This window comes from Saccopteryx leptura, chromosome 9 (assembly GCF_036850995.1).
Source record: "Saccopteryx leptura isolate mSacLep1 chromosome 9, mSacLep1_pri_phased_curated, whole genome shotgun sequence".
NCBI lineage: Eukaryota > Metazoa > Chordata > Mammalia > Chiroptera > Emballonuridae > Saccopteryx > Saccopteryx leptura.
Window position 1 is genome coordinate 44516042 of NC_089511.1, and position 22339 is coordinate 44538380.

Here is a 22339-nt window from a genome sequence, read left to right on the forward strand (position 1 = left end):
GGGATCCACCCAGCACGCCCACCAGGGGCGACGCTCTGCCCACCAGGGGGCGATGCTCTGTCCCTCTGGAGCGTCGCTCTGTCGTGACCAGAGCCACTCTAGCGCCTGGGGCAGAGGCCAAGGAGCCATCCCCAGTGCCCGGGCCATCTTTGCTCCAATGGAGCCTTGGCTGCGGGAGGGGAAGAGAGAGACAGAGAGGAAGGAGGGGGGCGTGGAGAAGCAAATGGGCGCTTCTCCTATGTGCCCTGGCCGGGAATCGAACCCGGGCCCCCCCGCACGCCAGGCCGACGCTCTACCGCTGAGCCAACCGGCCAGCCGGCCAGGGCTTGACCTTTGTTCTTCGAGGCTCAACACCTAGTCTACTCCTGCTCCCAGCAGAATTATCTAGAAACTACTGAGAGTCAGTAAGAGATTAAATCTGGAACAATTTTAACAGGAACAAAACAGTAGCAGTAATAACAGTATTAGGTTAAGCAGTTAAAAGCTTGAAATTTGGAATGAGATCTGAATTTGAGTTCTGGAACCACCACACATTATTTTCTCTGAACTTCAGTCACATGGGGATAAGATATTTGGCCCAGTGACATACAGGAACTTCTCAATATATGTTGTTATTGAGTACCACCGACGTGTCTAGTGAGTAGATAGAAGACCTAACCCTTACAATTCTTAAAAGTATTATCCCCATTATAGGATAGGAAGAAATTTGTCAGGGACACATGTGGTGAACGGTGGAGTCAAATCCTAACCCTTGTTGGCCTGATTCCTAGGGTGCAGTCTCTTAATCGCGGTAGTATATTGCACCTGCTACCTCTCTCCAAGGCCTGGAAGACAGAGGAGCGAAGGCCTGAAGGCGCATTGTGATTTAAGAGGATGACCTCTCTTGGGGGTGGGGGGATGTGAATGGTGAGCTGGGCTTTCAGGGTCCCTGACATAATTCCAACCCTAAGCAGGGAAGGAGGAAACAAATTTCTGGATTTGGAGCGGAGTTGTGAATACAACTCTTGGCCTAGTGTGCTTTAAGAGCAAAGGGTATCTTTGGGAGGCTGGGGAAAAGAAAACCAAAGGTGTTTCTATAATACATTGCAGCAGTAGCGACACTAGGCCTGTCGCGATAGCCGGGACACTGAAGTCACGCTCTGGATTTTCAAAGCCAGGAGGGCTTCCAGGACCTTGATTGTCTACCGAAGCGCGGCGCTGCAAATACCGGCGCCGCCGGACCTGACGGCGGACTCTGCCTCCCTGGACAACAACCTAACGCCAAAGACTTCGCGAGAAGAGGCTATTAGTCGGCTACGCTGCCGCGGCCGGCGGCGCACGCCGCTCCTGGGGCGGGGCCTTCCGCCCACCGGCAGGGGGCGCGCGCTCGGACAAGAGGCGCTGTTTCCATGGAGGGGGCGGAGGCCGAGGCGCGGGAGAGGGCTGCTGTGACCCGGGACCTGCTGGCTCTAGGGTAAGGAGGCCCGCGTGTGGCTGGAGACGGTGCAGGAAGGGACAGGTTTGGCCTCATAAATCCTTAAGGCTTGCCCTACCCCCTCATGCTGCCTCCGCGCCGCCGCAGGTATGAGGCCTTCTCGGGCGCGGCGGCGCTGGGCCCTTCGTGCCCAGACTTCAGGGCGCTGTGCGCGCGGCTGGCGGCGGAGCTGGCGACTTTGGGCGTTTTGGAGCGGGAGCGAGAGGAGGACGTGGAGGCTCTGAGTGTCGGTAATGGTACGTGTGGAGCTGCAGGCCCAGAGGGGTGGAGCGCAGGTGCCACTGCCGCGCCCTGAAACCTCCCGCCTCCCGCAGGCTCCAGCGCTGAGGAGAAGTTTCGGCGACAGGTGGCCGGCCTGCTGCAGGAGCTGCACTGCCCGGACCGCTCGCTCTACGGCGAAGATTGCGCGGCCGCCCTGCGGACGCCGGGCGCGTGCTTGCGCCTGCTGCGTGAGCCGGGGGCGGGCCCGGGATGCGGAAGTGGGCGAGGTTTCAACCTCTAGAGTGGGCGGGCTCTGCACGTTGTAGTGGAGCCAGGGTTTTCCCAAAGGGACGTGGTGTGGAGGTCGAGACCCGTGGGAGGGGCAGAAGTGGGTGGGGTCAGGACATTGGGGCCGGTTTAAGCCTCTGCGGTAGGCAGGATTAGAATTTTGATGGGAGGGTCTTGAACCTCCAGTCGGTTGGGTTCAGTGGTAGTCAACCTGGTCCCTGCTGCCCACTAGTGGGCGGTAGCGGAGCAACCAAAGTAGATATAAATGAAAAGATAGATTTAACTATAGTAAGTTGTTTTATAAAGATTTATTCTGCCAAATTTGCCTGACCTGTGGTGGCATAGTGGATAAAGCGTCGACCTGGAAATGCTGAGGTCGCCGGTTCAAAACCCTGGGCTTGCCTGGTCAAGGCACATATGGGAGTTGATGCTTCCAGCTCCTCCCCACTTCTCTCTCTGTCTCTCCTTTCTTTCTCTCTGTCTCTCCCTCTCCTCTCTAAAAATGAATAAATTAAAAAAAAAGATTTATTCTGCCAAATTTAGCGTAAATCCGACATAAAGTACTTGGTAATTATTATTATATGCTTTAACTTGCTGTAACTTTGCTTTATAAATTTTATAAAGTAAACTTCCCTACTTTATAAATCACCATTACTGTGGAACCGGTGGGCAGTTAGAAAATTTTACTACTAACAGAGATACAAAGTGGGTGGTAGGTATTAAAAAGGTTGACTACCCCTGGATGGAGCTTGGCAGGTGGTTCTCAGGTGAGCGAGGTTCAGAGTCTGAGAAGACTAGATGTGGATGGAGATCATTCTGGAGCTAGAACCAGGGTCCTAGGTGGGCGGAACTAGAAAGCGGGAGGTTTTGAAGCTGCTGGAGATTTTTGACCCAGATGGGTGGTCTGGCAGCGTACCTAGATTGCACCGTTCCCTTTCCCTACTTTTAGGCTTTCTCTGCACAGAACTCCAGGCTGCCCGCCTCCTCTGCCTACATTCCCAGCTGGATCCCAGCCGGGTGGCAGCGCCGCCAGGTGGGGAAGGGGCAGAGGAGGGAGCTGGCATGGTACAGGAACTGATCCTTATCCTCCAAGCCCTGGGGCTGCCCAGACCCACGCTGGGGACCCTCGCCAGCAGGCTGCTGCGGGAGTTGCATGCCAAGGTAGAGAGCGAGAGCCCTCCATCTTCCTTGCTGGGGGAGAGCCATTTCTCCAAAAGAGGCTCTGAGAGAATTGTGCCCTAGCCACTGCAGTTTGCTAGGGCTGTGCCCGCCATTCTGGATTCCGTGGCTTGGGTCCTTGTGACTGTGGTGAAACGGGGTCCATAGAAATCTTACAGTTTCTTACAGTCCAGTCAGCTTCAAACTTCTCTGCAGGTCTCCGAGCTGCTACCTTCTCTGCCCCCAGGGTCCCTGGAGCCCCTCCTCAGCTACCCATTGGACGCACCCAGATGGGTAAGACTGTGTATGGCTGTAAGTAATGTCATCAGAGATGGGAGTGAGGGGGCCCTGGCATGACCAAAACCATTTTCCCTAGGAAGCATTGGAGTCTCTATGCCAAAGCCTGCGATATCAGTACAGCTGCCGCCGCCGCCTCCTCCTCAAGCGCCTGGACCTCACAACATCTGCATTCCATTGGAGTGATCGGGCAGAGGTGTGGGCATAAGATCCTGGCAGGAGCGGGGAGCCCCAATGGTGGGATGAGGGCCAGGAATATTACCCTCTTGCACATTCTGAGGCCCAGGACATTGTAGAATCTTGTGAGGTAGGGGCTCTAGAATCTTAGGGCCTCCAGGGCATTCTAGAATTCCCAGCTCTGACTTGGGAGTATCTTCAGTTATACCCCTTATTTAGAGATTTGGGAAGTGAGGTCCTGAATAAGGAAGAAATGCTTCCAAAATGAGTGTTCCCACCTTGACTGGCTCTTGGACACTTTCTTCATATCCCCTCACCCCCTGCCCCCACCAGGCCCAAGGGGAGGCCATGAAGGCAGTGCTGATTCCAATTCGAGAGGCTCTGACCCCAGAATCCGAGGTTTCCATTGCACACGTCCTGGCTGCTCGAGCTGACCTGTCTCGTCTTGTCCCAGCCACAAGCAGGGCTGCCCGCCGAGTGACCTGCTGTGCCATCAACAAGGTGGGCACCTGGGGGTAGGGAGGAACCCCAGCCTCTGGCCTTCAGACTGGCCTTTCAGCCTCTGTCCTGGCCCTGCCTTGTTCTCTCCTGCCTGGGTTCCTGGCTTCTGGACTCATCACGTCTAATTCACCCTCTCCACATGGTAGTTAGAAGGATATTTCTAATTCAGAAATCAGGTCATGACCCCACAGCCTAGCTCAAACCCTCCTGTGGCTCCCCAGTGCCTTCAAAACAAAGTCTAGCTGAGCCCCCTGCCCACCTTTTCAGCTCGGGCTTAACTCATCCCCCAATACCTCACCCTGTCTATTGTATTAGGTTTTAGCCATTTTTAAAGCAGAAATATTCTCTGTTTAAATGATTTTGTATGTGGCCTCATACTACTCTGTTTAAAGTCCTATATTTATGTGAATGAGTATAAGGGAATAAAGTCTAGCACAGCAAAGAGTCAAGTAAAGTTTATGGGGAAAAAAAGTTATTTACTTTAAGGAAATATAGTAAGGAAATAATATAGGTGATTTATAAATGATAAATATTTAGAAAAAACACTAGTTTGCTGGAAATGTTATACAAAGCCCCAACTATGAAATAGACATAAGTTGAGGTGTCCTTGTTACTACTGGTGGGGACTTGGACCTCTGTCATCACTCTTTTATTTCCCTCTTGCTGAGGCCCCAGAACCCAGTTTGAAAGGTCCAGGCCTGTATTTTCCACCAATCCAGCTCTCCAGACCCTCCCACGCATTATACCCAAATAGTCAATATCTGCCATTCCTTTTTAACCTTATCCTGTTCCCTTAGCTCTCTGGCCCCCATGTCTAAGATACCTTTCTTCTCTGAAACTCATGTCTAATCACCTTTCAGGTGCTTATGGGCAATGTGCCAGACCGAGGGGGCCGTCCAAATGAGTTGGAGGCTCCCATGCCCAGCTGGCAGAACAGAAGAGAAAATGGAGGTGGACAGAAGGCAGGCCGCCAGTGCTGGGGCCGCAAGAAGAAGAAGAAGAAATAAAGGGGAACTGGTGTTTGGGGCAGGGGTCCTCTATGAGATGCTAACACCGTTGATAATCTCTAGGGAGTCAATTTGAGGGTTTTTCTTGACACCTGGCACCCAGGCTCCACATATCCTGTTCCTGAGGCCCCAAATGTGTTTCCCCCGACCCACCATTTAACACCAAGGACCATGTTCTCTGGAAAATAAATTTAATTTATGACAACAGTAGGACCTATCTTTGTGGGGGCCGGGTCAGGGGTGTATGGGTTAAGGATGACCAGGAGGTCTTGGTTTCTTGGGTCTAAATAGGCCCCTGGTGCCCTGACAACAACATATGTTTCCCTTCCTCTGGGCATGTGGAAGGAGACACGTAGGCATTGGAAAAACATTTATCAGGTACCGACCATGTGTCCACCCTGTTCTAGGTCCTGAGGATAAAGCAGTGAAAGGTGCAGATAATGAAAACCCCTGTTATCCTTGAACTGACATTTCTGGCAAGGAGGAGCAGATATTTAATAAGAGAAATAGGTAAAATGCATAATTGCCAGATGAGGAAAGGACTTTGGGAGAAAATGAAGCAGAAGGGTAGGATTGGAGTTGTGGGGAAATTGCAACTTTGAGTATGGTGAGAGGTAGCCTCACTGAGGTGACACTTGAGCTAAGTCCCAAAGAGGGAGTCCTGTGGGCCTCTGGGGAAGAGCATTCAAGGTAAAGGGACGAGCCAGTGTAAAGGCCCTGAGGTAGTAGTATTTTGGCATGTTCAGGGACCATGAGGCCAGGATAGCTGAAGCAGGATGGGTGAGGGGCGAGTGGTGGGAAGTGCTAGGGGCAGATGGTGTGGAGTGGGCCACATTGAGGACTTTGGCGTTTATCTTCAGTGAAATAGCCATGTGCTCTGACTCGGGTGTTCATAGACTCCCCTTTCCACCCCGTCTCTAGACTTTTGTCTCTGGAACCCCAGAGTTTAGAGCTCTGCCCATCCTATCTGACCTATTGGTCAGAAGCTTCTGTTTTAGAGGCAGACAGAAAACTTGGGTTTGAGTCCTGACTCCAACACTTAAGAGCTCTGCCACCTTGGGCCAGCAGCTTAACCTCGCTGAGCCTCAGTTTCCTCATCTGTTAAACGGAGATTTAAGGAGTTGGTGAAATAATGCCTAAGTTTAAATGTATCCAACACAGAGCTGCACACACTAAGTGCATGAAAAGGGAGTATGATTAATAGCTATGCTGGTGCAAAAGAAAATAAATTTCTTTCAGGGTTAAGAGATGATGGACGCTTTGATGAAAGCAGTGTGAATGCAAAGGAGGCGATCCCTTTGGGAGCTCTGATGGAGGCCAAATAACATGACTTGGGACTGGCTCTGTGGGGAAGGAGTGAGAGAAGAGACCAAGGCAATGTTTAGGAATTCGGCTTGGAGGACTGGATGGGTGGCGAGGCCATCACTGGGAGAGGGACCTGGAAGGAGGAAGACATTAGATGATATGGGGGGTGTATAATGTCCAGGAGAGGTTTCAGTGCCAAGAGCAGCACTTCACCTGACTTTGTTAAGTGAGTGAATGAAGGTCCCCTGTGAACATTTTTTCCCCCTAATATGAGACTCTCTGCCTTTGAATAATGGAAGTTATGCCCCTGACAGTTATTGTAGCTCCTGATATATTTGGCCTTATTCTTACCATCTTACTGTTTTCTTTTTCTCCCTAAAATCCCTTTTCTATTCTACTAGTGGCCACCCCTTCTCCCTCTTAGCACACTGAAATTTCTGTCTTTCTAACAACATTAAAAGTTAACTAGAATCTATACTCTTCTACCCAGTGATTGAGGACTTTTGCACATTGTTACTTTCCTATGCCTTCCAAATCTGTCTGGGTTCCCCAGGCAAGTGGTTGGTCTCTCCTGTATCCAGTTGGGGGTGGGGGCAGTTCCTCCTCACCGTCTCTGGTTCCCAGGAAGGGTGTGGGGGCTCTGTCTGAGTCCAAGCATGGTGAAGGTGGCACCCCGTCTCAGCTTCCAGGGGGAGTATGTAGGAAAGACTGTCCTCAGAGCCTGTTTTTGGGTGTGGGTGGGAGGAAGGTAGACATGATGGAAAGGGCTTCATTACCTTGAGATTAATCCCTACTGACCAACACCCTTCCCAGGACTACTACACCCTGGGTCTTACCACAGCTGGCATGGGGTATTGGTGTGGGTGGCACAGGGGTTCCTGTGGGGCTCATATCACCCTTGGCCCCTGGTCTCTTACATTCTTCCTTCACTCGGTCTCTGCAGTGTTTGTGGCAACACAGCCCACAGTCTGGGGGAAGGCAGTGGTTAGTGGCCAAAGGCCCAGTCCCTGGCCCCATTCTTCCAGACTGAAGATCCTGAATTCTCTCTCCCATCACGGATGCCCCACTCACCCTGACAGCGGTAACCTTGCTTGGTGACACCCCAGAGCTGGGAAGAGAAAGCAAAATCAGTTACCTCGGCTGGGGTGGGGGGCTGTGGATGGGGTGGGAGCTGTTTGAAAGTGTGGAAACCAGCCAGGTTTGGGAAATTCTCAAGGCTAGAGGTTTATGTGGGATCTGGGATTAAAGTAATTTGGAGGTTCTCTCAAGTTTGGTGAGTCATCTAGGCTGTTAGGATTGTGTCAAGTTTGGAATTCTATGGGCAGGGTTTGTGTCTGTTGTCTCCTGCTGTGCCTCCCCTCACAACCCCCGCCAGCACACCCTGAGCCTAGAACTGCTGGCACACAGGACCTGCTCAATAAATATGTAGTGAGCAAATGTGGGGAAGTCTAGTGTTTGTAAATGAGCCTTGGTTTGGAGATGGAGACGTCTGTAAATTATTCAGAGTTTGAGAGTAAATTTGGAAATTACCCAGGGTTTGAATTATCTAGAGTCTAAAGACTTGGAGATTGAGTGTTTGGAGATCACCTACCCAGGTTTGTAGATTAAATAGGGTTTTAGGTATTATCCATGCCTTGGCAGTTATCCAGGATGGAGGTCATCTGCAGTTTGGGCGTTTGCTAGACTTTGGACATACCCAGATGTAGAAAATATCCAGTTTTTAGGTTTTTTGTGAAATGTGGGGATTATGTGAGTCTGAGGGATTTTCTGGAATTTGGGGATTTGGGGGGTTTTGGGGACTGAGTGTTCTGGGGAAGGGCTGGCTTCTGAGCCCAGACTATGAGGATCTGGGACACTCAGGAGATGGGCCCCAAGGGTGATAGGAGGCCCAAATGCTCACGAAACCACTGCAGCTGTCACAGAAGGTGGGCTTGCGGAAGGTGACCTCATGGAAGGTGTGCAAGAAGGCCAGGCCCAGCTTGGAGCAGATGGCACTGGCCCGGAGCAGGTATGCTGTCACCTCCTCTCGGCTAAAGGAGCCCCTCCTGGGGGTAGAGACCTCACTTCAGCATAAGTGGCCCCTTTCTCTCAGACCCTGGAGTCCTGGCAACCCCAGTATCCTCATTTTCAGGGGACCCAGGAATCAGAGCACTTACTCTTGGCATGGGGGTGGGTGAAGCCCATGGCAGGCAAATGGGAAGTTGCCTGAGAGTCGCTCGAAGTCCTCCAGAGAGATGGTTCCTTGGCCTTCAGGGTCATAATTCTTGAACACAGACTTTAGAGGAATGTGGGAAGGAGAGAGTAAGGCCAAGTCATGCTCCTCTCACTTTTAGATGCCCTCTTCCAGGTCAGGGCTATACAGATAGCTTCCTTCCTGGCCCCCAGCAGCCAGGCCACAGTCCCCTTCTTACCTCTACCAGCTGCTCCACATGCTGACCCAGGGTGGCCCTGTCGGGCTTGGGCATCACACCAGGGGCCCACTCCACCACCAGGGGTGCTTTGAAGGGGGAGGGTGGCTGGGGTGGGGACAGAGGGGCACAGTTAGTCAGTATATAGGCTTGGGTTGGAGATCAGAGATCAAGGGTCAGGTCTCACCAGACTCTTGGGACAGCGAGGCTCCCGGGTGTAAGAAAGCTCATAGATCTCGTCCTCCGTGTAGAAGAGATCCAGGGAAAGCTGGGGGTGGGCAGGGCGTTACAGATCCTCGGTCTCCATTCTCCTGCCTACAGCCCTTGCCCTGCCTGCTCCCCCCCCATCCTCTTCCCCAAAGCCCCCTTCTGAGACCCATTCACTCCTCACAGCACCTGTCCCCTGGTCCAGATATGCCATTTTCTCACCAAGGCTTTTAAAAAAAATCTTATTTAAAATCAAACCTTTCTTTCCTCTTCCTGCCTTAATCTTTTCTCGCACTTATCATCTAAAAGCCCATATGATTTACTTATTTGCTTTGTTTTATGGTCTGTAAGCCCCACAAGAACAGCAGTTTTTTTTAAATTAAGATTTTATTTATTGATTTCTAGAGAGGAGAGAGAGAGAGAGAGAAAGGGTAGGGGTAGGAGGAGCCAGAAGCATCAAACTCATAGTAGTTGCTTCTCCTATGTGCCTTGACTGACCTGGCAAGCCCAGGGTTTCACACCAGCAACCTCAACATTCCAGGTTGGCGGAATATTTTTATTTTTATTTTTTAATTTTTTAGAGGGAGAGGGACAAGGACACACAGGGATAGAGAGGAAGGGAGAGAGATGCGAAGCATTAACTCAGTTGCAGCATCTTAGTTGTTCATTGATAGCTTTCTCACATGTGCCTTGACCAGGGGGTTCCAGCCTAGCCAGTGACCCCTTGTTCAAGCCAGTGACCTTGGGCTGTAAGCCAGTTACTTTTGGGTTTAAGCCAGTAACCAAGGGATCATGTCTATGACCCACCCTCAAGCCAGATGCACCCATGCTGAAGCCGAGGACTTCAGCGTCCCAGGCTGATGCTCTACCCACTGTGCCACTGCCTGGTCGGACCCAGATGGACATTTTATCCACTGCACCACCATAGATCAGGTTGCAATTTTTTTCTGACTTGCTCGCTGCTCTGAACCTAAGTCCCTAAAGTAGTGCCTGGCTCATACTTGGTGCTCAATAAATAATTGGGCTGATGGCTTTTCAAAGCCAGCAAAGCATAGGGCTTTTGGCACCACTCATAGGACAGGGAGAGCTTCCTGGGCAGGCCCCATACTTAAAGGGCTCCTACTTCATTTAATGCCTGGCTATCACCATCTTAAAATTCTTAAGAATTTGGAACAAGAAGCCCCACATTTAGGCCCTGCAAATTATATAGCTGGTCCTGTCTTAGGGTCTGAAAATTAACTTTTCAATCTTAGACTTGGGGACTTAGACATGGCCTTCAGAATTCCAGTCTTTCCATTTGTAGCTTCTTAGAATGTTAGAGTATATACAGGGGTGGGCAAAAGGAGGCTTTCAGTTATAATACAAATAAATAGTAGTACAAGCATAAACTCGCACACTCACAACTGTAAATCTACTTTTGCCCACCCCTGTATATATGTATCTGCAGAATCCCACACTTCCAGTCTTAGGACATAGTGTGGTGGTTCACATATGTTACACACATGGGTTCTGAAGCTGGCCTTCCTGGCTTCAGTCCAGGTTTTACTGCTATGGGGCAGTGGCCAAGTGATTGTACCTCTCTGGCCCTCAGTTTCCTAATCTGTAGAATGGGCATAAGGGTTCCCACCTTGGAGTTTTGTGGATGGAATGAAGTGCTCTGTAGAGAGTGTTTTACATGGTGCCAGGCCCAGAGTAAGTGATCAATAATTATTACTAGCTTTTTGTTAGATTCCTGGAAATGCTAAAGCTTGGAATTTTGGACTAGTGACATGAAAAGCTCAGAACCTTGCAGTTCAGAAGTGAGAAAGCCCAAAGCAATTCTGGAGCTCAGATCAAGGGCTATACTTAAGTTGTGAGGGGAATGGGGGGAAATGCATCATTTATATAGAGCTCACTGAATTCCAGATATTAATTTAAGAGTTTTATGTGAATTATGTGAATTATATTATTGATTTTTCTCAACTACTCTTTTTTTTTTCTGAAGTGAGAAGCAGGGAGGCAGAGACAGACTCTCGCATGCACCTGACCGGGATCCACCCGGCATGCCCACCAGGGGGCGATGCTCTGCCCATCTGGGCTGTTGCTCCTTTGCAACTAGAGCCATTCTAGCACCTGAGGCGGAGGCCATGGACCATCCTCAGCGCCCGGGCCAAATTTGCTCCAATGGAGCCTTGGCTGCAGGAGGGGAAGAGAGAGACAGAGAGAAAGGAGGGGGGGGAAGGGTGGAGAAGCAGATGGGCGCTTCTCCTGTGTGCCCTGGCTGGGAATCAAACCCGGGACCTCAACATGCTGGACTGACACTCTACCGCTGAGCCAACCAGCCAGGGCTCAACTACTCTCTAAAGTGGGTCCTATTATTCCCATTTTGCAGATAAGGAAACCAAAACGAAGGGGTTAAGCATGGCCCAAGGCCACACAGCTAGAAAAAAACCCTCCTTAGAAGTTCTGGTTTCTTTTTTTCCCTTTAGAATTTTAAAAAATATATTTATTAATTTTTTAGAGAGAGAAAAAAGGGAGCAGAGAGAGAGGGAGAGAGGAATATAGATCTGTTCCTATATGTGCCCTGACCAGGGATTGAACCAGCAACCTCTGTGCTTCAGATTGATGCTCTAACCAACTGAGCTATCTGGCCAGGGTATAAGCTTTGGTTTCAAAGCCCACACATCCCAGTGTTATTCTCTTCTGGTCCTGAAGCCCCACTCAGGACCCTAAATCTCAGTACTCCAAGAGCCCAGCCTGGGCAGAGTGGCTCACCGTGAGCAGATGGAGCAGGTCCTCATTGGCACTGCAGGGAGGACGCTGCTTCTGGAGGTCTGCCAGCTCTTGCAGTCGCAGGTAGAGACTGTTTAGCTTGGGAAGGTGCAGGCGGCCATCAGGCAACCTGTCAGGCTGTGCCTCATACAGGGACACCAGGTCCTTGAGGTGCACACCCAGCACAGGCAGACGGAAGCCTGTGCAGCCAGCCCAGGTACGGCGATAACAGGTGTAGTTGTTTTGGGCAGCGAGCAGCTCAGTGAGCTCCAGCAGGGCCTGTGTGGGAAGCCATGTTGGAATGGAGGGGGGAGCATGTTATCAGGAAGGCAAGTTCTGCCCCTTAGCCTCCTGAAGGGGTGTTATCATAGCAGTCTCCTGACCCCCAGGGGCCCAATGCCATTCTGGACACCTCCTTCAGCCCCTCAATGTCCCACACTGGTCTTAGCATCTTCCCAAACTGCTTTTCATCTTGGGTCCCCATCTCTCAGTCCCCAGGTTATAGAGTAATTTTTCCAAAAGTCAAATCCAATCATGGATGCTGCCATCATTCCCAAAGGTTCCCTAACTCCCCAGTGCCCTCTGGTAAAGCCCAGACACTTTAGTTCTGTTTGCAAGGCTCAAATGGATCTTCCTCTGGGCATCTCCTGCCACCTCCTGATCTTGGCTACACACCAGACTTATGAATGACTCACTCTCCTCAGACATTCCTAGGACATCCCATTCTATAACTCCTTCCATGGGAGTCCCAAATGTTAGCATTCTGGGTGGCATCATTTTACTACCCACTTGGACCGCAAGTTCCCTGCATTTCTCTCATCTTTCTCAAGTCCTGCTCAGGACTGAACATACAGAGAGTAAGAAGGGTTGGCATGATGGGTGGATGAGTAAAGAGAAGGAATGGCAGGGAACAGATCCTGGGGGTCTGTTGGATTTGGACAAGCAAGTTCTCCAGGTGGCTCCAGGGCCCAGGCAGGGATAAAAGAGGATTTAGGAAAAGGGGTTTAGGGCTACTGGAACTTTTTGGGGGTAGTGGAACCTCACCTTGGTGCTGTCAGGGCTCAAGTGCGCATGGGAGTCCTTAAGCCTGGAGATGGCACTGTGACACAGGCCCCCAGTGACTGCCATCAGTGTGTTGAAATTTTGCAGCTTGTGGAGTCTCTAGGAAGGGAGAGTAATATAGAGGTTATGGGTGTCTCATTGAGCACAGGCAAGTTTGGAGTTCAGATGACAGCACTCCAGTTGAGGTTGGGGTCTCAGGCATGTTGTGGGTGTGGGTCAGTATAGGCAGCAGACAGGTGAGATGTGTCAGATAGGAGCAGACCACAAGCAAGTATGTAGGCATTAAACGGAGGTCAGGAAGGTGATAAACTAATGCGAGGTCAGAAAAAAGTGGAGGGTGTCAGGCAAGTATGGGCTATGGGACAAGAAAAGTGTGTGTCAGGTGTGTGGCTATTAAAACAGATGTCAGGGTGTCAGGCACCTGACTGTCCAACTGCTCTGAGAATCAGGCAGATGAAGGGAGACAAGAAGGCCAGGCCCTGGGCGGGAGTTTGGAACCCGACAGAGGTGAATGGGGCCAGAGTGATATGGAGGGGTCATGTAGCCTTGAGACAAGTGAGGGGTCAGCTGGTCATTAGGGGGAATTGCCTCGCCCTCCCCTTTTCCAAGTTTGAAGGATTCAGGTCGCTGCGGGGTGAAAGTGGAACAGAGGAGTGGGAGATGCTCAGACAGAGGAGACCATCAGGGAAACACCAAAACCACAGGGCTAATGGGCACGACAAAGGAAGCAAGGGAGTGGAAGAAGCCAAACGAAGGGCGTGGTATGCTAGGAAGTACGAAGAGGGGCGTGGCCACACTGGCGGAAGGAGACCTTCCCTTTTCTCCAGAGGGGAGGGAATGTATCTGCAGAGGGGCGGGACACAACGCGGAACCAGGGAGGCACGACGTGATGGGAACCGATACAGTCAGTATTCCAAAGGGGCGGCTGGGGTTTAGGGATTCGGTGGAGGATGATGCAGATGTTTTCACTGCCCTGAGGATAGAATATTCAGGTGTAGGGCTTGGAAGACGGCTTGGAGGGACGTTGCCAACTGCCAAATTTAGGACCAAGGGGTGGGGCTAGGGCGAGTTCGATGAGGTGATATCAAGGTCAACGAAGAAGGGCCATAACATTCCGGGTTAGAACCACAGGACTGAGGCCTGGGGTGCGAGACCAGGGTGGGGCGTGATGCAACGCGCGCGACCAGGAAATGGTGACGTCATCGCCCGGGATGAACATCTGGAACTGAAGGGGTGTGAGCTCCCCCAAAGCGAGAGAGCATTGGGGTAGGCTTTACCTGTGCCACGTGGATGAACTTGTCCAGCACCTGGGCGCGATGTGTGGGTCCGGGACGACTCAGCACCATGACTTGCACCCAGCGGGACACGCTGTTGCTGAGACCTACTGATCCCTCTAGGGCAGGACAGCCCCGCACGGATCCCTGTAAAACGTAGTCTCGCAGGTCCTGGGGCTGGAGGTGAAGTGGGCATGAGGGTGGGCATTGGCGCTCAGGCCCTGCCCTTCACATGCCCATTCCCCTAGCAGTCATGACCTCCTATGTCCTAGTCTGGCTGTCACATGTCCCTGACATTACCTTGACCCTTTTCCATCGGAGGAGAAATGTTTAAATAAAGCCAGGCATTCTCTGAGCCCTTTGTCATATTAACTAGTTTAATCCTCACATCAACTCCATGAAGTGACTACTACATTCCCGTTTTAGAGATGAGGCCAATGAAGCACAGAGAGGATAATTTGCCTAATATCACACATGCTTGAGTCAGGGTGGGAACCCAGTCTGTTGACTGTTTACCTGTCTGATATACATACAGTCAGCAAAGGGAAGGATGGTGAAGAGGACATGAAACCAATTGCTATTTGTTCTGTTCAAGGGGTCAACATTCCATACCCACATGCACTGTGTTGTGTGCATGTACACATGTGTGTACAGTCAGGAAACTCACGTTAAGAAACCAGATCCCATCACAGTGATCACTTTGTAAGGTACAGAAATGTCTAATCACTATGTTGTACACCTGAAACTAATATAATATTGTATATAAAGGGTAACTGAAAAACAGATTTAACAAAAAACAAAAGTATAGCCTGACCAGACGGTGGCGCAGTGAATGGAGCATCAGACTGGGACACGAAGGACCCAGCTTCGAAACCCCGAGGTCGCCAGCTTGAGTGCAGGGTCGCTGGCTTGACTATAGGATCATAGACATGACCCCATGGTCACTGGCTTGAGCCCAAAGGTTGCTGGCATGAAACCTAAGGTCCTTGGCTTGAGCAAGGGGTCACTCACTCTGCTGTAGCTCCCCCCACATCAAGGCACATATGAGAAAGCAATCAATGAACAACTAAGGTGCCACAACGAAGAATTGATGCTTCTCATCTCTCTCCCTTCCTGTCTTCTGTCCCTATCTGTCCCTCTCTCTGACTTGTTCTCTGTCTCTGTCAAAAAGAACAACAACAAAAACATAAGTATAAAACAAACAACAAAAATACAGATCCCCACCTTCCCTTGAATGATGATGGCAATAATGAACACTTCTTAGGTTGAAGTTTATGAAATTACCATTTGGGTAAGTAAAGTGTTAGCATTTACTCAGGACCAGGCACTTACTCTATTTTTAGCACTTACTATGTGCTAGCCTTTGCAACAAGCATTTTAAAATTGACATTTAATTTCATTCTCCAATTATCCAATGAAGTAGTATGACCTCCATTTTACAAATAAGAAAACGTGAGTCCCAGAGAAGGGACTAGTTCAAAGTTACACAGGTAAGAAGGAGCTGATGGCCTGACTAGGCAGCAGCTAAGTGACAGAGCATCGGCCTGGGACGCAGACAACCCAGTTTGAAATCCTGAGATTGCTGGCTTGAGTACAGGCTCATCCAGCTTAAACATGGGCTCACCAGCTTGAGTGCGGGGTCATTGCCTTGAGCACGGGATCATAGACATAACCCCATGGTCACTGGCTTGAAGAAAGGGTCTGTCTGTCCCTGTCTCTCTCGTTAATAAAGAAATAAATGAATAAATAAATAAATAAATAAATACAAAAGAAGGAGTTGATGGATTAGACCCAGAGGCTCTGTGCTCAGCCAACTTCCCTCATTTTCCTGGAAGTTCTAGCACCAACTTTGAGAGTTTCAGATCTTTGTCCAAAGTCCAGGCTGGGGTCCTCTCAGTCCTGCCTGGCCCCCACCAGGCCCTGCCCAACCACATGCCCTCCCTCGCTGGGGAGAGGGGGGTCCTCACCGTGATAGCCTGAAAGGACCGGAACTCCAGGAAAGTGAGGTGCTGAGCCAGCTCTTCTGCCTCCAGATGGTCAAAAAGCAAGGACACTTTGCACTTTTTGCCCAGGCCTGGGCTGCTCATGGAGGTCGGGGGGCCAGGACCACCAGGGCTCAGACTGGGGTCAAAGAGGGATAGGGTATTGGAGGGGCTCAGGGTGGAAGATGTAGTGGTATGGCGGGAGATAGCAGAGTGGGGGAGGGGAGGGGAGTGGGAGGGATTGACTCACAGGTTGGAGGAATCTCTCAGGCTCCTCTGGGCTGAGTTGCCTTCCTGCTCCACAGTGGCCCAGAAGCGACCTATAACCTCTTCTAACTGGGGGTCCTGGTACACTGTCTCAGGGTGTTGGGTCAGCCAATACCTGAGAGTGGTTTAGAGATGGTGGGATGGGATGGGGGTATTGGTGAGGGTAGGGGAGTTCTCTAAAATGTATCTCTAGATCTGAGGAAACTCTAGGGTCAGGCAGGGTTCAGAGGGGCACCAGGCTGATGCCATCTCTGAGATTAGGACTGGGGGCCTCTTAACATAGGCTGATGGATCAAAGGGAGATAGACTGGGAGAATCTCTTGGAAGTGGTATTGCTAGGAAGCAGGATAGTGAGGGGATTTCAGAGGATGAGATTTTAGGGGAACAAGGGTCTCAGAAGCTAGGCTGGGTATGTGGGAGGTGGGGGTTTGGGGATCAGAGCTAGAGGTATCTGAGCAATAGCTGCGAGAGTCTATAGGATCTGGTTAGGGGTCTGTAAGAAGAAAGGGTTCTAAGGAGCAGAACTGGGAGGGTCTTATCAACCAAACCAGGATGTCTGAAAGTGGGATTGGGTGAGCAAGGCTGGGTGGGTCTGCAGGGAACTGGGTGGGGAGTCTCTGGGAGGTGTTTTAGTGTTGCAGCTGGGTGAGAGTCTTGGGTCATGGGTATGGAGGTATTGGCCCAGCCCTACCTGACCAGGTGACAAATCTGCAGCCGCCTCAGCTCCTGCATGTTCCCTGTGGCCTCCTGGTACTTGAGTTCTGGTTAAGGCTCTGATATCCAGCATCCCAAACCTACCTGCTCACCATGTCTTTTATCTTTCAGACTCTCACATCTCTGCCCTTTGCCCTCCACCCACTGTTCATGGCCCTGGGAGGATATAAGGTCAGCAGGCGGGCAGCAAGGTGGGCTGAAGGCAGCACCCAGCTGTGCATGGCCAGTACCATGTTGAGAATGTGGTCCGCGCGTCGCAGGCTGCCAGTTGAGTCTGGGGTGGGGGTGGGGATGGAAGAAGGGGATTCTGTCAGAATGGCTCCTGGGCAATAAACTGCAGTCTCCAGAGTCAGTTAGACTGCTTGGTTCAAATCCCAGCTCTACTTCTGACTCTGCATGAATCTGGGCAAGCACCTTGGCCTCCTGGTGCCTCAGTTTCCTAGCCTGTACTATACATGAGCCAGACAGTGCCTGGCAAGTCATGTTGAAGATGGCAATATCATCAGACCTCCTTCCTCTACACATTCAGTAAAGAGAAACACAGGTGTCTCTGTTATCTCTAAAGTAGTGATTGAGATTCATTCCACACACCCCATGTTATTAAATTACCCCTTAAAACTTAGGCCTAGAGAGAGGTGGGTGCTGGGCCCAACCATAGGATTGGAGAGACTGGTCAGGAAGGAGGGCACTCACCGAAGGACTGAATACATTTCTCCAGCAGCTCATCTTCGCTGCAGCCAACGTCTTTTAGCATGTCCAGAGCCATGGAAGCCATGACCTTGCTGATTTCCCGGGGGCTGGGACATGTCTTGTGGCGGCGGGCCTGTCGGGACCGGCCCCGCCCTCCTGTCTTTCCTGGGCATTCCTGGTGGGACTTCCTGTGAACATCACCCCAGAGAATCATGGGAGCTCTTTCCTTCAGGTAGGTCCCAGAATTCTTCTTGACCCCAAAGTCTCAAAGGCAAAGGCCCAGTGTTACTCTTGACTTCCCATGGACTCATGGGAGAAAACCCCAGAGTATTCCAGAACATGGGAGCCTTCTCCTACAGGTAAACTCCAAGGGTTATCCTGTCTTCTTCAGGAAATCAGGAAAAGACCCTCAAAACTATCTTGAACTCTCCAAGAGAATCATGGGAGATGACCTTCCAGGGAATCATAAGAAATTTCTACTCTAGGAATTGCCTCCAAATTCCCCTTGACTGTACAGTCCAAGGCATCATAGGAGACACTTCCTGTTGAGCAGACTCCTGGGATTACTCTTCATCTCAAAGGAATCATGGGCAAAGACCACCAGAATCCTGTCCTCCTCAGGGGAATGATAGGAGATTCTGCAGGGAGACTTCTCAGAATTTCCCTTTGTTCTCCTATGCCATGCCTTCTTTCCCCAGCCCTCAAGAGAGCAGCAGACCCCTGAGATTCCATCTCCCCCTCCTCCCCTACCTTGCCCCCTCCTTCAAGCCAGCCCTTCTCAGGAACTGAGTCTTCACTGCCCACTTGAGTCCCTAGATTTGGAACCCAGAGAGAAAATATGGTTGATCTTCAGAGCTGGGTGGGGTCCAGGGCTGAGAGAGTTTCAAGGGAAGTTTTAAAATAATCTTCATGGCCCTGGATGAGTAGCTTCATTGGTTAGTGACTCCTTCTGACATGTTGAGGTTGTAGGTTTGATCCCCAGTCAGGGGACAGACAAAAATGAACCAATGACGGCAGGAATAAGTGGAACAACAAAGTGATGTTCCTCTCTCACTCCCTCTCTTTCTAAAAGTCAATATATATTAAAAATTATTAAAAAACACACAAATACCCTCATTCTGCCTTGTGCCTTACCAAGGCTTGAGACTGGAGGCTAGTGTTTCAGTTAGGGAAAGAGGGTAATGGAGAGACATGGATGGTGGAGGCAGGGGGGATCAGAATCCAGGCAGAAAAGCCTTGGCTTCCACAAGTCAGACAAAATGAGGCTGGAGAAATGTATGCTGGCTATGTGTCTGTGTTAGTTACTTCATTTCTCTTGGCCTCAGTTTCCTCATATGAAAAATGAGTCATTGTTACAGTAATATAATGTTATAGTGATTAAATATATAGAAATATAGATAAATGTGAAAGATATATAGAAATAAGTTAGGCTATAATATTAAAAGCCATTAAGGCAAGTGAATAAGGCTATGCTGTCTGTACACACTAGAAACTAATCTAGTGTGTACAGATATGATAGGCAGATTCTGCTTTTTGCACAGGGCCCAGTTAGTGTGTGTGTGAAGTTATATATAGATAAAAAGTGGCTTGAGCCTGACCAGGCAGTGGTGCAGTGGATTGAGCATCGGACTGGGATGCGGAAGACCCAGGTTCAAGACCCCGAGGTCACCAGCTTGAGCGCGGGCTCATCTGGTATGAGCAAAAGGCTCACCAGCTTGGATCCAAGGTCGCTGGTTTAAGCAAGGGGTTACTCGGTCTACTGAAGGCCCACGGTCAAGGCACATATGGAAGAGCAATCAATGAACAACTAAAGTGTTGCAATGAAAAATTGATGATTGATGCTTCTCATCTCTCTCCGTTCCTGTCTGTCTGTCCCTATCTATCCCTCTCTCTGACTCTCGCTCTGTCTCTGAAAAAAATAAATAAATTAATTAATTTTTTAAAAAGTGGCTTGATGTGATAACTCTATAGGTTAACATAAACAAGAAGCTTCCTTAGGAACACCTTAAAAGTGGCTTGATGTGACATTACGGTAGATTAACATAAAAAGGACTCCCTGCTAGCAACTCCCAAAAAGATTGCTTGACGTGATAATCCTGTAGATTAACACCTGTTAGAAGGTATAGGCCAGAAAAGGTACTAAAGCTAAGGGCCCCCCTGCTGTGGAAGTCTCCCAGACTCCAACATTGAACGTGGTCTGTCTCCACACTGCTCTGACCAAAGACAGCTGAGAGTAGCACGCTGACGCCTCCCCCCCCCCAAGCTGTACCCAGGCACGCCATAGGATTTGTGAGTAATAAACTGCCTGTGTGATTCTTGAAACTAACTTGTGTGTTAGTTGTGTCTTTCCTCTGGTGGCAATTGGTCTCGGTACTAATAAGTAGAATACTCATAGCCACCTCAAGAGTAGTCTCTAAGAGGCTGCCAACCCTGCTGTTAAGCAGGAGTGTCCCACTGTGCGGAGAAGTCCAACTGGGGACGCCTGATTGACATAGAGTTCTGGCTCTACTGGGCCAGTCATCCTTGGACCTTCCCTGGGAACCTGCTCTGAACATTCAATGACACACTCTTCAAAAGTGCTATGTAAGGGAATTAGTTTACTCAGGCTGTTAAATGGCCAGAAGTGGAGAAGTTGAACTTGAGATGCAGAGAGAGAAAGTGATGGAGCAGATTAAAGCCAGGCCTGGAGTATGGAACCAGAAATTGGGAGATCCTCAGAACAAGGGCAATGCCATGTTCCTGGCACACCTAAGGTATAAAATGTTGTTGAATAACAGCTGGCATTTATTGAGTACCAAGCCTGTCCTGGGAAGAAGGTTAAACACCTATCTAGATCAGTGGCTCCCAAAGCATGGTTTCTAACCTATACTAACAGCATCACCTGGGAACTTGATACAAATACAAGTTCTCAGGCCCCACCACAGACCTAAAGAATCAGAAATATTGGAGGTGAGCCCAGTGACTGTGTTCTACAACCCTCCAGACAGTTCTGATGCATGCTCAAGCTAACCACTGGTCTAGTCTCACTGAGAACTTATGCAACTTTCCGAGCAGTGACTATGATTATCCTACTGACAGAGGAAACTGAGGCACAGAACAGTAAAATGACTTACCTAAGGTCACACAGCCAGAAAATGAGGCAACTAAGTCTCCACCACTAAAGTGCTGGATATTATGGGGAGGGGACCCCTTTGTCCATGAGAGACATGCTAGAGGAGGCTGGAGAAGCCGTCCAGGCTAAAAGCCCAAACACCGCTGCCCTGAGGATAGGAGGGGCAGCTTGCCCAGGTGATAGAAGCCCCTTGCAGAACCTACTGCTCCAGCCACTTGCTTGGCCATCACCTGCAGACTGTCTGCCCCCATAGTATCTGAAGAAGCAGTCTGGAGTGGTTTAAGAAGCAGGGGAACCACTTTGCCCTGTGTCACACTCCCCTCCCTGAGGGAAGGGACTTGAAGGAGCCTAGAGTTTCCAGTCCAGGGGGCAGCAAGCGACTGTGATGGGGAACCAGGAAGACCCCAGGGAGGACAGAGCACCCAGCCTAGGGAGGGAGGATGAAGGCGGGGATGGGGAGAAGGGGATTCAAAGTAGCTCCAACTCCAGAAAACGAGAGGACAAGACATAGACATTAAAACAAAGAGACCCATCTCTGGTTGGCTCTGGACTCCCTAAAATGTCTTTCCACCGGGTGCCCCCTGCTCCTTCCTGCCCCTGCTGCCCGAGGAGCACCACACCCTACCAACTGGTTAGTACATCCCAACCTCCCCATCAGAGGAAGACCTAGGGGCTTTGGTTGCTCCCAGTATCCTTCAGGGTCCTCTCACCTCTTGCTGTCTTTCCTGTTCATGCTTCCTGTGAATAGGGCATGGAGGGGGTTCTTGCAAGAGCCTGGCTCAGCTCCTCCCCCCCTTCACCAAGGCTCTAGCTTCTTAGCCCCTTCGGAGCTGGGGCCTCCTCAGGGCTAGGGAAGGAAAGAGGAACTGTCCTCCCCACCCAGCCCCAGGCCAGGGGGAAGGAAGAGGCTGGGGAGAGACCAAAGGCTCCCCTCCCCCCACACGGGGATCCCTTCAGGCTGAGGTTTCCGGAGTGCTGCTGGCCCCTCCCCCAATCGCCCAACAGGCTTTCTCTCTATCTCCCACATCTTTCTGTCTTTAGACCTGTGGTTCTCTGTTCTGTCATTTTCATATTTCAAATAAGAGCAGTTTCTTTTTTGGTTTTTTTTGAAGAGTGCCTAGCCTGACTTGTGGTGGCACAGTGGATAAAGCTTCCACCTAGAATGCTGAGGTTGCTGGTTGGAAACCCTGGGCTTGCCTGGTCAAGGCACATACGGGAGTTGATGCTTCTGGCTCCTCCCTCCCCCCCCCTTTCTCTTTCCTCTCTAAAATAAATAAATAAAATCTTTAAAAATTTTTAAAATAAAATAAAAGAGTGCTTACTTAATATGACACATGTATGCAAAAACACACTCAAAATAAAAATATATATTTCTGTGAGGACATATTTATATATACAATGCACAAATGTTTGAATGGAAAGTTATGGACTGTTGAGCAAACAAGTGCGTTAGGCTTGCTTGCT

At 50.2% G+C, this 22339-nt stretch overlaps 2 protein-coding genes across 2 annotated transcripts; one reads left to right on the plus strand and one right to left on the minus strand.

Annotated features, from left to right (window-relative positions):
* The first annotated feature begins 1313 nt into the window (after window positions 1-1313).
* On the plus strand, window positions 1314-5308 carry FAM98C (family with sequence similarity 98 member C). Its single transcript, XM_066349022.1, has 8 exons — window positions 1314-1453; window positions 1562-1710; window positions 1789-1923; window positions 2913-3124; window positions 3338-3415; window positions 3498-3614; window positions 3929-4096; window positions 4957-5308. Exons 1-8 carry the CDS (start codon window positions 1389-1391, stop codon window positions 5101-5103), a joined length of 1071 nt encoding a protein of 356 aa, XP_066205119.1. The 5' UTR covers window positions 1314-1388; the 3' UTR covers window positions 5104-5308.
* A 124-nt stretch (window positions 5309-5432) lies between these two features.
* RASGRP4 (RAS guanyl releasing protein 4) lies at window positions 5433-21730 on the minus strand. The gene is made up of 17 exons (XM_066349023.1): window positions 21586-21730; window positions 17767-17951; window positions 17229-17347; window positions 17051-17112; window positions 16343-16474; window positions 16078-16231; window positions 14114-14287; window positions 12819-12935; window positions 11778-12053; window positions 9004-9084; window positions 8820-8924; window positions 8565-8683; window positions 8309-8453; window positions 7480-7516; window positions 7245-7376; window positions 7017-7129; window positions 5433-6541 (listed from the first exon to the last, which is right to left on the minus strand). The coding sequence occupies exons 1-17, from the start codon at window positions 21606-21608 to the stop codon at window positions 6485-6487; spliced, it is 2031 nt and encodes a 676-aa protein (XP_066205120.1). The 5' UTR covers window positions 21609-21730; the 3' UTR covers window positions 5433-6484.
* Between the last annotated feature and the right edge of the window lie 609 nt (window positions 21731-22339).

Bases quoted from the DNA above. Each gene is read 5' to 3' on its own strand.
- FAM98C (XM_066349022.1), top strand. From the start codon at position 1,389: ATGGAGGGGGCGGAGGCCGAGGCGCGGGAGAGGGCTGCTGTGACCCGG. The intron at 1,454-1,561 runs GTAAGGAGGCCC...GCGCCGCCGCAG, and splicing joins CGGGACCTGCTGGCTCTAGG to GTATGAGGCCTTCTCGGGCG. The intron at 3,615-3,928 runs GTGTGGGCATAA...TGCCCCCACCAG, and splicing joins ATTGGAGTGATCGGGCAGAG to GCCCAAGGGGAGGCCATGAA.
- RASGRP4 (XM_066349023.1), bottom strand. From the start codon at position 21,608: ATGAACAGGAAAGACAGCAAGAG. The intron at 17,348-17,766 runs GTGAGTGCCCTC...CCCCCACCCCAG, and splicing joins GAAATGTATTCAGTCCTTCG to ACTCAACTGGCAGCCTGCGA. The intron at 8,684-8,819 runs GTAAGAAGGGGA...ATTCCTCTAAAG, and splicing joins ATGTGGAGCAGCTGGTAGAG to TCTGTGTTCAAGAATTATGA.